Source organism: Sminthopsis crassicaudata, chromosome 2 (genome assembly GCF_048593235.1).
Source record: "Sminthopsis crassicaudata isolate SCR6 chromosome 2, ASM4859323v1, whole genome shotgun sequence".
In the NCBI taxonomy this organism is placed as follows: domain Eukaryota; kingdom Metazoa; phylum Chordata; class Mammalia; order Dasyuromorphia; family Dasyuridae; genus Sminthopsis; species Sminthopsis crassicaudata.
The window spans coordinates 84,208,401-84,221,842 of record NC_133618.1 but is presented as its reverse complement, the minus strand read 5'-3'; the positions used below and the strand labels follow the sequence as shown (position 1 = coordinate 84,221,842).

General features: G+C 34.6%; 1 protein-coding gene across 1 annotated transcript in view; it reads left to right on the top strand.

The window, feature by feature from the left end:
- Positions 1–12,023, top strand: part of KCNG3 (potassium voltage-gated channel modifier subfamily G member 3) — a 41,758-nt gene extending 29,735 nt beyond the window's left edge. Inside the window, 1 exon segment of the mRNA XM_074286689.1 lies at positions 9,888–12,023. Coding sequence (XP_074142790.1) covers positions 9,888–10,533 — 646 coding nt within the window. The 3' untranslated portion in view covers positions 10,534–12,023.
- Positions 12,024–13,442: the final 1,419 nt, after the last annotated feature.

Here is a 13,442-nt window from a genome sequence, read left to right as displayed (position 1 = left end):
GCAAAGAAGAATCATAGGTCAATAGAAAATAAGTGCTGCAAAATTACAAAGAACAAGGTTATCCCAAAGAAGAGGTATGGGAAGATACTTCCCCCTTACTCCTTTGCATTGATGGGGATCCATCCCATGTAGATTATTGCATATATTAACTTTTTTTTTCATTGTATTAATAAGTTTTATAGATTTTTTTTTCTTCCTCCTATCTCTTTTTTCTTTCAAAAAATTCTTTCGCAGGGATTTGCTTTGTACATGGAGGAGTAGGGAGAATTTATGTGAAGTGAAAACATACCAGTTTTTAAAAAGGCTATTTCAATAATGCAAGCAAGAGGTGATAAACTAAGGGGGATTTATCATTCAGGAAGAGGGAACAAATATGAAAGATTTTATGAAAGTAGATATGACAAAATTTGGGAGAATGTCTTGCCCATGATAGGCACCTGACAGCTTGAGTAGAAGTGAAGAATATAGCATGACACTCAGGTTCTGAACCTGGATGACTAGGGATATGGCAATGCTCTCAACAGTAGTATGGAAGTTTGTGATAAGGAAGGATTTTGTAGGAAGGATAATGAGTTCTGCTTTAGTTATTTGAGTGTGAGATACCAATGATATATTCAGTTTTAGATGTTGAAGATGCAGTTGGAGATACATGACTGAAGAAATTAAGCTTGGATATATGGATTTAGGTATTATCTATGTAGGTATGATAATTTAAATCATAGGAGCTGAAGAGATCCCCAAGTCAGATAGATAATATAGAACAAAAAGGGAAGAGGAGCCCAAGACAAGAGAGAACTCTGATTTATACAGAGTAAGTATGATGTGTAAAGAACTTGAAAAGGGATGCTGAGAAAAAGTGACAAGAGGGGCAGGGAATCAAGAGAGAGCAGTGTAATGAAAATAAGAAATGAATGGGTGTGTTTATACTGGCTCTCCTTTATGCTTGAAGGTTCTTCCTGTTCATCTTCACCTTGTAGAATCTCTGATTTTCTTTGAGACTCAGTTCAAATGTCACCAAAAAAATTCTTGCCACCAGAGCTTCTGGCACTATGAAATGGTCCAATATCACAAAGTGATAGTTTTTTTTTTTTTTTTTTTCCAGTGGGAATAAATAAAGACATAAAGAAAGAAATACCATCTATATTGTTACTGTACCCTACTGTATCTTTCTATCTGACTTGGAACTGAAGCTGTCTGTGTGTTGTCTTCACCATTAGAATGTGAGGCTTTTGAAACAAGGACTATTTTTCTTTATTATTTTATATTCCCAAGGCTTCTCATAGTGTTTTGCTCATTATAAGCATTTAAAAATTGCTTCATTCATTTGGGCTTCAAGTTCACTCTCTCTCATTAGGTGCAGAAGCTTTTCTCTTTAAAGGTTACTTTCTGACTATTCCATATGTATTTTGTTTATACCTATTTAGTTACACGTTTCTCATGTTAGGATAAACTTCTTGAAAATAGGGGCTATTTTTGCCTCTTTTTTTTTTTTTTTTTTTTTTTTTTTTTTTGACAAGCCTAGCTTCCAAATGGAAAGGCTGTATCACTGAACAGCCCAGACTTGCCTCCTTCAAACCCCTTTGAATAAATTGTTGTCATTTGACAGATAAGGAACGCATTGTCTGTGTCCCTAATCCAGAATAGTCATCCCAGGGTTTCTTGGGAGATAAAAGGAAAGTAATTTTCGCTTGCTTCCCCAATGCTACACAGGAAAAGATCTCACAATAAATAGTATGTATATGAAGATCTTTTAGAATCCCACATGTATAGGTGGAAATCACAACCATACTGAAATATAAAGTTGGGCAGTTTCAACAAATAAGGAACACTTTTTTTTTTTTTTACGAAGTTTACCAAAGATGACTGCCTGCTTAGTTCTCAGCAAGTGCCTGATTTGGTGTTGACTAGGGAAGGCAAAGGAAATAAACTTCCTAATTCAAAAAGAAAGTTGATCCCTTCAGAGCTTCCCAGACCATGGAGGACCCTCCCCTAAGGGAATTAGGATCTGGCATTGACTGGAAGTTAACCCCCTTACTCTCAGCTGAGAAACTGGTTTGGTACTTATATATTGCTCTCTCAAGTTCTAGAGTTTAGGATCTTTCGTTGTATCCCCATTCCACAATTTGACATTATGAATCATTATCTCCTTGAGGGTAGTGAATCTTGTTTGCTTGAATTTGTATTTCTAGCACTTGGCACAGAATCTGGCACTTAATAAGAGCTTAATAAATGCCCTGCTTCTCTGTCTCTCTGTCTTTGTCTCTCTTCACAGATAAATAAATACAAGATAATTTTACTTTATTCTGGTAAAGGCTTATATCTCAGCCATTTCCTTGAATTTATTTTGTGAAAGACAAGAGAATTAAGAAGCAAACATGTTTGTTTGTGGGTTTTTTTTTTTTTAAGAGGAAAGAGTTTTATCAGGTACATTAAAGAGATTCTTTCCCTATAGATAGAGAAACAAAATCTTATAGGGACATGGGCCTCCTAAAAGACGTCTAATTGTTATGTGTGGTTTATAGAAACCAGTGTCATTACTTTATAGTCATGGTCACAATGAATTCGAAATCTGTTTGGAAATTACCTTTCAGTTAAAAGTAAGGAAGATTTAGTTTTCTCCCATTTACAGTACTATAACTTTCTTATTTGGCTCATGTTGGCTACTGCCTGTACCTTGCATTGTTTGAGAGGAGAATAGGAAAAAAGTTGGGGTTATAGGGCACTCCTTTCCCCCCTCCCCCCAACCCCCTTGCACTCTGTGTACCTAGCTAGTGTTCTTTTGTGATGAGAGGAATTGAAGCTCAATTGATGTTGGATGATACAAAATGAAGAAATTGTGACTTTTGTTTTGGAAAGGAAATGTAAATAATCTGCTAAATATCTTGATTATTTATAACTGAATATCATTTGTACATTTCTGTGTGTTTCAAAGGAACACGAAGCTCTGAGACTCTCTGCCAAAAGCTATAAATTTGAATCTTAAATGTCTACTGCATTTTAAAGATAATCTAAGTGATAGACTAAATGGTTTGTGTTTCATGAATTCATAGACTCATAGGACCAAAAATGACCTTAATTGCTCATTCAATCTATTTCACTGTCTCTAAGAAAAACAGTATTTAAACCACCCATTGGAAAAACAGATCTGTTTGTTTATTTAACTTAATTATAGGAGGGAATTAGGTCTCCTTTTGTCACCCTGTGATACTTTAGATTCACAAACTTTACAATCAGGGGATTCTTCTAATATTTAGTCTAAAGCCCTATTTCACTTTAAGCATCTTCCATTCTGTTTTATTGTCCATCAATTCAAAAATTAAAAATTGTCAGTGTCTCAGTGTTTATTCGTGTTTTTAAAGAATAACTATACTCATTTTTGAAGGTTATTTTAGCATTCCCAAACTAGTCTGACAGATGTTGAGAATGGCACCCTATAGTTTTAACATTCTACACCCTTACTTATGTATTATGATATGAGACAGGATGGGGACTGGATCCATGATTTCACTGGAAAGAACTTAGAGGTGAGGAAACTTCCTATGCTAATATAGAAATGCACCTTTTCACTAATTTATATCCTTGGAAAGTTGTCCTCACACTTCTAAGTCCAGAAGGGCAAAACCTACAACTATAGACCTTTCATATTTTCTCTTCAAACAGTACTGAAAAAATGAAATCTTCCTTCCTCCCAGTCTCAGACCATACAAGTAATTTCCAAACATATTTTATCTAATTTATTGTTACCTTTGTGAGATTAAATGATTAGTACAGGGTCTTCTAGTCAGTAGGTGTCAGAGGTGGGACCTGAACCAGATCTACCTGACATTGGGACTAGTTCTTTATACATGATACCATTCTACCTCTTCTTATTACAGATAATATTATACTTATTTTTTAATCATAGTAATAAATATGATATAGAACTATTTTTATACTCTTATTTTACAGATAAATAAAAGAGGTTCAGAGAGATTAAGTGATTTACTAAAAGTTACAGAGGTAATAAATAGCAGAGCCTGAAGCTGAATTCAGTTCTTCCATTTGCTTTGTAGTCTACTCTGACCACAAAATACTCTTTAGTGCTATGCCATTTTATATTTATTTAGTTTAATTTTTCTCTTCTCAGTTGCCTTTTATTAAACTTTAGCCTATTTAAATCTTTCCACTTTCTAATTATTGTAGAATGTAGATTTGGAAGAAAGGATATTTCAATCCAGTACCCTTATTCTACAAATGAAGTAATTTTCCAAAGTTTACATAGTCTGTAAATAGAAGAGCTGAGGTTTTAAATCTTGGTCCTACATTATAATTTTGAATTTTAATCAGGTTCTCTATGATGTGACATGTAATTATAACAAAATTGTTATTTCATGGTCAGCCAGGTGCAATGGATAGATCACCAGACGTGAAGCCAAGCGGATCTGAGTTCAAATGTAGCCTCAGACACAATATTTCCTAGCTGTGAACTACCCCCTCCCCCCAGGCAAGTCATTTAAACCCAATTGTCTTAGCAAAAAAAAAAATAATAATAATACTCATTTCACATTCCTGCCAGTTTTAAAAGATTTTACATTGCTAGGTGGTATGATTTTCAGCCACTTTTGGTACCAAACATTTTTTTCTCCATCTTGTTCTTCCTCATATCATTTTAGATTTTCTTCCGGTTCCAAAGTGTCTACGGCCCTCAGAATACTTCTGAGCAGGGAGTGAGTACAAAGAATAACTACCCTAGAGATTCTGGTGAAATCTGGGTTACTCCTAGAGTCAGGGGCTAATTCCTTCTACCTCTTGTTCTCTATGCTATGAAGCTGCCTCGAACTTCACTTGAGAAAAGAAAATGCAAAGGTATCTGTAATAGGAGGTACCTTAGTAATGATGAAGCAAATTTGGAAGGGCCTTATTGTATGTCATGTTAAGTCAGTTCAACAAACATTTATTAAATGCTTACTATTAACAAGGCACTTTAAGTACTCAGGGATTAGAAAATGTACAGTGAATATCATCACAGTTAATTTTGTTATTAAATAAAACATTGGTATTTTTAAATTTTAAATGCTTTGATGAATTTATGATCTATTGGGTTAAGTTTTCCCTTTACCTGTCATTCATGCCTTTTTATATATGATTCTAGTTTATCTCCTTCTATGAGTCCTTCATAGATCTACTCAACACATCGGAGACCTTCCTCTGAGTCTTTTAATATTTTTATGAATGCCAGAATAATACTTTGACTGCCTATCTGTTCACCCATGCTCTTGTTACATGATGCATATTTCTTAACATCTTTTCTTTTCACATATTACCTCTTACTACGGCCCACATGAGAATATTGCTGACCTTATCTCTATGTCTTTATTTTTCGTAAGATCATCACCTACATACTGGGTAGATCTTTAGATTTCTTTGTTGTGACAAATTGTTCTACATTGCTGTCCCTTCTCTAAGAAATTGAAACAAATAGAGTCAGTAGCTTTACTTTTTAATTTTCTGGATTTTTAATCAATAGCTTATTTAAGTTGGTCATTTTGAAGCTAAGTATATTGAAATTTTTCATAAACCATGAAAACAATAAGTACTTCATTTGCCTTAGGTTGTTAAAAAAAAGCAAAAACAAAATATGTTCATATATCCAAAATCTCATTTTATTAAAAAATAGTTATATTTATGTTTGAAGGTTATTTTAGCATTTCTAAACGAGTCTGAGAGATGCTAAAAATGGCATGATAAAGTTTCCACATTCTATACCCTTCCTTAAGTATTATGATATGAGACAGCTTGGGGATCAGACCCATGATTTCATTGATGTAGGGAGTTTGTGGGTAAGCAATCTTCCCATGATAATGTAGGCCTACATCTTTTCACTAATTTAAGTTTTGGAGAGTTGCCCTCAAATTTCTAAGTTCAGAGGGACAAAACCTACAATTGTGGCCCTTTCATATTCTCTCTCAGAACTAATAGTAGGCACATTTTCCACAGATGGATACATTACTTAGAACTTTAGGTAGAAAGAAAAATACTAAAAATCATGGGCTGTCCAGAGAGGTTGAATCTTGTTGAATACAATATCTGATATTCCAGCCAGATATACTTTTTGTAGGTTTATCTCTGTTTGAAACTTAATGACACAGCACATCATGGATCCTATATTACACAGGGTGTCCTACAAGTCTTACTGCAATCTTATTTTTTCTCAATAGCATTTATTTTTCAAATTACACATAAAAAGTTTTCAGCTTTCATTTTTGTAAGATTTTGAGTTCCAATTTTTTTCCTCTGAAATAGATTATACAAATGCAGTCATTCTAAATATATATATTTGTATTTACATACTTTACTAAGTTTTAATAGTTAAAAACTGCAGTAAAACTTTTGGGGTATATTGTACAATATTTGGAGGTTTAATAAGGTGCTTATTACAGAACTAATTTTATTCAACTTAGTAGTATATTTTTAGGTAAAAGTAATATTTTAACCATTTCATTCTAATAGGATTTCCTGTAGCATACAATTCTAGATAATGTATAGCACTACTGTGGACTTTATTATTGGAAGCACCTGAAGGATTTCTTCTAAACATTATCTTATCCCTATGAGATTCCCTCATTTAGGGATTTTACATTATTTGCATTTCCCTCTTTCATAATCTTTCTACGCTGATTACAATTTCAGCTGCTAGTAGAAATAATTAAGCAAAAAAAAAAAAAAAAAAAAAAAAGTTCTGAAATTTGCTCTTTCACAAACATCCCTGTGGAATACAATTCATTTCATAGAATCTTTGAACTGGAAGAGACTTTAGTGATCATCTGTTCAAAGTTCCTCCTTTTACTTTCTGAGAGGGGAAGTAATGTGCCCAAGTCACACAGTTAAGATAGAAAGGAGCACTGGAACCCAGGCTTCTGTCTTCTGGTTTAGCTCCCTACCACTATTCTGTGTTTTAGCTATTGGAGCAGCATGGTATTTTATGTTGTGAGATAAGTAAGTCTTAACAAAATTATGTTGCTAAGTACCTGCACACCCCCCCCCCCAACTTTGTATTTGGTACAACGAAGAAAAACAACTGCCCAAAGCTTTGTATTTAGAAAATTTGATATGAGATTCCACGATTTTTGACTTAGTGGCATTTCTTTCCCCTCCCTCCTTCCCCTTTCCTCCTTCTCCCCATTACATTTACCATGGAGAAACAATGACTCAGTGTTATTTTTGTTAGAACCTTATGTTAGGAAGAAGACAGCTTGCTATTTTTCAGGTTTCATGAATTTCTCATTATATGAGTCTTACAGGGCACAGAGACTCAAATGGTCATATTTTTATTCATAGTCTCCCTAGTCTGATAAGGGTGGAATCTGGCAGGTGGACCAGCATAGCTGATGCCATCCCCAATTTCTCCATTGAAATGGAGAAATGCCCCATGATGGGGCACATGAAACAAAGAAGCAGGTCGTGCAGTGGAGAAATTGTTAATGGCAGAAGATACTTTGTCTTCCGGCTGGTTTCACCAACTTGAAGAATATATCCTTATAGATAGGGACCCTCATTATCTCATCTTTTGTGGTAAGAGATGTCCTTTCCACAGTCAGAGACTAATGCAATTAGGTAAAGACCTCAGATCCTGAGTTTGAAGTTCTGGTCCCTCATTGGTCAGGTTCTGAAGGAGGAGTTATCTTGTATTTTCATATCCTTGAATGTTTTCATGGGAGTTTTCCAGTGTTGCAGGCTTCTCCTTGAAAATGTTCCTAGAGTTGGAGAAAAGGGGATATGATGAGTCTGAAAAGCTTAGTTCTTATAGAAAGATTGCTTCAACCTTTCAGGGGTAGAAACAGTATTAAGAGACTTATTGGAGGAGCCCACTTGAAATCTGAATGCAAGGCTTGCAAGTTGAAACTAGGTGATATATGCCATTTAGGATTATCTTTCAAGGTCAATCCAAAATAGTATTCTTTAATGATTTTGCTTCCTTAGGCAGCAAACCTCCATCATAAAGACATGGGATTTGAAGGGCTTTTTTCTAAATAGAAAGGATGGGTTATGTCAGTGACAAATGGCATAGTTTGTGGGATGGTTGGCTAGCACAAACACTATACTATCTATTGCAATGAGAGAATTATTGTTTGGAGGTAACTAGGTAATATGGACCTGCAGCTTCATTATGCATTAGTTATTATGCATATGTATCATGTATAAAGTCGTACTTTTAAACAGCTAAGTGGCACAGTGGACAGAGTGACAGACCTGGAATCAGAAAGACTCATTTTTGTGAATTCAAATCTGGCCTCAAGCTACTAGCTCTATGATCCTGTGCAAGTCACTTAACATTATTTGCCTCAGATTCTTTATCTGTAAAATGAGCTGGAGAAGGAAATGGCAAACCTTTCTAGTATCTTTGTTAAGAAAACCTCAAAATGGGGCAGCTAAGTAGCACAGTGCATAAAACACTGGTCCTGAAGTGGGGAAGACCTGAGTTCAAATTTTACCTCAGACACTTAATACTTTCTAGCTATGTGACCCTGAGCACTTAACCCTCACTGCCTCAGCAAAAACAAACAAAAAAAGTGAAGTTTTTAAAAAAAATTCAAAATGGGGCCATGAAGTTTTGTTCATGACTGAACAACAAGAATGCATGCTTTTACTAGCTGATTTTTCCAGCTCAGTATAAAAAATCAAAACCAAACCAAAAAACAACTATAAGATAATGATTTTTAATACTTTTGCTTAGCTTAGATTTTAGACTTTTACTGTTTCACTTTTCTTTGATTCTGAATCTCTTCCTCATTGTACTTCTAGTAGAAGGAATTTGAATCAGTTATGACCAGTAGACCATAGAATCCTAGAATTTTTAGAGGTGGAAGGAATTCAATGTCCAACTTGTACCTAGAAATGAAACCCCAGGATAACATTCTTGCCAAAGGCTCATCCACCCTCTGCTTAAAGACCTCCCTCCAATGAGACAGAAACCTCTCTCTCCTAAAAGCAGTTTGGACCATATTTGGATAGGTCTAATTTTGGGAAATTTTTTCTATCAAGCCTAAATTTGTCCTTTGTATATGTGTCTGACCTCCAGGGCCAAAAAGGAATGGCAGCCCTTCAGATACTTGAAGACAACTAAGATAAGATGTACTCCTTAAATTTTCTCTTCTCTAGACTAAACCTTCCTAATTCTTTCAACTAATCCTCATATGACATGAAACATTTCATTCTCCTCTGAAAAGTTATTCTCTGAAAGTTCTCCAGCTTTCAATGTAATTCTTATCCTATAGCATTTGGATCTGAATACAGCTCTCCAAATGTGATATGACTAGGTCAGAGTGCAGAGAGATGGTTCTTTATTACTGAGAGTTGTGTCTCACTAAATGTAATCCAAAGTGGGATTGGATGAGAAATGAAGAATAGAAAAGTCAGTGATTTCAACTTGAAAAAAAATTTAATTTGTTTTTATAACAAATATATTTTATAAACTTTGTCTAGATAAAATATAGCTTTATATAAAACTGATAATCTAATTGCATGCAAAAATAGAACCTTTGAGAAAAGCTGAGTGCATTATATTGTTTATATATTGTTGATAGCTTCAAATTAATTGCATATTGTTAAATAAGAGCTTGCTTTTCAGAAATAATGGTCCGGGCATCTAATTAACTTTACTGGAAACTTTAGAATTTGTAAATAAATAAGGAATTAATCACACTTAATGAATTTGCATTTGTACTCTTTGTTTTGTCAGTTATTAAATTGTGGTGGATCTGATAAGGATAGGGTTGTCTCTGTTCTTCGTGTTCTCTGGAAAAGTAGTTGAATTAATGTCAATGTTGTACTATCTGAAAAAAAAATCTGAGTGCTATTAAAATGCTTCAAAATAAAACGATCAATTCTTTTTTGTGTTCTCTTGACAGGATAATTGAAGCCATCTGTATAGGTTGGTTCACTGCAGAGTGCATTGTGAGGTTCATCGTCTCCAAAAACAAGTGTGAGTTTGTCAAGAGACCCCTGAATATCATTGATTTACTGGCAATCACTCCCTATTACATCTCAGTGTTAATGACAGTCTTTACAGGAGAGAACTCTCAACTTCAGAGAGCTGGAGTCACCTTAAGAGTACTTAGAATGATGAGAATTTTTTGGGTAATTAAGCTTGCCCGTCATTTCATTGGACTTCAGACACTTGGATTGACTCTCAAACGGTGTTATAGAGAAATGGTTATGTTACTTGTCTTTATTTGTGTTGCCATGGCAATCTTTAGTGCACTTTCTCAGCTTCTTGAACATGGGCTGGACCTGGAAACATCCAACAAAGATTATGCCAGCATCCCTGCTGCCTGCTGGTGGGTGATTATCTCTATGACTACGGTTGGCTATGGTGATATGTATCCTATCACAGTGCCTGGAAGAATCCTTGGAGGAGTCTGTGTAGTGAGTGGGATTGTTCTATTGGCATTGCCCATAACTTTTATCTACCATAGCTTTGTGCAATGTTACCATGAGCTCAAGTTTAGATCTGCTAGATATAGTAGGAGCCTCTCTGCTGAATTCCTGAATTGATGTGTTGCTGCTCTCCTACTGCTATGTATTCCACATCGGCTGACCGAAGAAAACATCAAGTCCTCCACAAGAGCCTCTTGCTGGATGGTTTCTCCAAGAAGGTTGTCATCAGCTTTGTCGGGTAATTGTAATTCTGCCCAGCTGAGGAGGAGAATGTTTCATTTATTAAGAAAGAAATAGGATGGAGCATAAGGAAGGAAAGTCATAGTGATTCTTAGAATGACAAAATGAAGACTTCAGGACATTATTTAGACTTTATCCTCTTTGCCTTGAATAACTACAGATTTCAAAAAGCACATATTATTTAAATAGTTAAAAACTTAAAAGTCTTATTTTCCAAATGTATTTCAATGCTTGTACTCAGAAAAAAAGTTTGGAATTTATAGTATTCTGGTTACTTGGGGAAAAACATTTCTATTTCCTGATGGTGTGCAGGGTTGGGTTTTTTTTGTTTGTTTGTTTTTTTACATCATTGTCAGGAGTATCCCAGAAATAAATACTGCATGCAAGAATGGCTCAATGCATACTAAACAGATTTGGCTAAAAATTTTAAGCTGTTGAATGAGGCTATAAGCAAACAGGGATAATTTTTGACTCTTCAGCATCTCTCTCAATTTACTAGTTATATTTTGCTTTTATTATAATACTCACTGTATATTATAGCTTTATTGAATTTTGAATGTTGTATTCCTTTAATGTCCAGATGGAGTTTTCTTTTATTTGTTTCCTTATATATCCATCCATAACTGATTAAAGAGCAAAAAGAGTTTCCTAAGTTACCCTCTCATCAGATCATATCCTCACAAGTTGATGGCATCAAAGAGTTTTTGCCCTATTAGATATTGTGGCCCAGTGAAGAGTGCTCTAAGTGGAAATAGGAGAACTGGGTGCTAGTCCTGTCTTAGGCACTTAGTAATTGGGTGACCATAGTTGAATCACCTGGCCTCTCAAACTTTCAGTTTCCAAATTACTAAAATGAGGAAAATAATACATGTACTCTCTATCTCACAGGGCTATTGGAAATCTTCAAGCATCATACTGAGTTTTTAGAAGTCTGCATAAGGCTTTGGTTCCAAAACTGCAAATTCAATAGAAAGAGTTTGATCAATACTAGAAGTACATTATTAGTGAGTATTCAGCTTCAGCTAAATATGTATGCATACACACACATGCACACACACCCCTATTCTGCGATTTTAGAAAGTAACTTTTCAACTCTATGCTGAATATAATTTCAGATGAAATGATATTAATAATTAGCCCTGCGGGCCAGTTAACTATGATGATGTTTCTGTGCTGTTGAAATTTAAGAGTTTTCTAATCAGAACTTTTTGTTCTTAGTGATTGATTTTGGTGAATTCAGTTGAACTGCCTATGTAATAAGACTGATTCAGCTAAGACACCTGAAAAGTATGATTCTGCTCTTTTTATCTGATATTTAAAATTGTAAAGATAGTATAAACATGTTGACATCTGTCTAGTGGAAGATATTGATAAATGTATTCATTGGGTTCACTAAGAAAGTAAAACTGATTATTGCTAAGGTAGTGATAAGTTTCTGTGCCTCTATAATAATACAGCTCTAAATCAGTAGTTTGTTTTTATCATCATCAATCCCATCAAGAAACTTGTACTACAAATCATTAACAGTTAAACTAATGGAGACACCATTATTTTTTTTTCTTTTTCTTTCTTTTTTTGAAAAAAATTTAAGAGTATTTTATTTTTCCAAATACATGTAAAGATTGTTTTCAACATTCATTTTTGTAAGACTTTGTGATCCAGATTTTTTCCCCTCCTTCTCTTTCCTTCCCCCTCCCCAGGACAGCAAACAACATGATATAGGTTAAATATGTGCAATTCTTTTAAACATATTTTTATATTTGTCGTGTTGTACAAGAAAAATCAGACCAAGAGGGAGAAAAACCATGAGAAAGAAAACAAAAGGACACCATTAATTTAAAGTGTAATATTTAATATATTTTTTAAAAAGATGGTAAGATGGCTGACTCAAATAAAGACTTGGACATGAGGGTTTCATGGAGAACAGTAATTAAAGGTTATCCAAACTTTGAGGGGCAAGGGGCAGTCCCCTTTTCCCTCTCACTGCCCCTGTGAAAAGTCTTGAGGCTAGCCCGACAAGAGTCATGTGATTTTTTTTAACCTTTTAATTATCTATTAATCTATTCTCCCTAGGATTTTCACTTCTACCTACAATTAAATATTCTGATTTGTTTCAGTTACTTTTGATTTGGAATACTTGAAGTAATGTGAAAGAATTCATTTTTGTCTTCTCTTTAGGAATAAAGACTTTAGGAATTTTTATTTAGATTCATGGACAAAGTTAATTAGAGCAAACCTACATCAACTGGGGGAAAAATCTGATCATTCTAAATTTAATTGGCACTAGAAACTTTTCATAAATGCATGTTATCTCCCTAATTGAATTGAAACTTCTTGGGGGCAAGGACACAATATCTTCTACATCTTGGCTCACAGGATAAATGATCTCAAAATAGGTGTGACCTCAAAAATTGTTTAGTTCTTCTTCCCTCCCTTCTCTTTACTGGTGGGAAAACTGAAGCCTATCAAGGTTAGATTATTTGCCCAGGGTTATCCAGTAAGGTAATGATTTGAGCCTTAGAGTCTTAGTCTTGTGATTCTGCAGATGGTGTTCTTTCCACCATTTCCACTGCTTTTCCTGCGTTGTTTTGCACAGAATTATGCACAATTGACTGACTAAGAGAGCTAGATAAACAGACTAATAGACTACAGTGAATGTTGTCCTTAAATGGCAAATAAATTCCTTGTTCATCCTTTTGGTGAAGACAAACTTTATATCTGGGATCATTCCAGTTTAGATCAAAGTGCACTGGAAAATTCATGCAGCAGTTAATGAGAACTAAGAT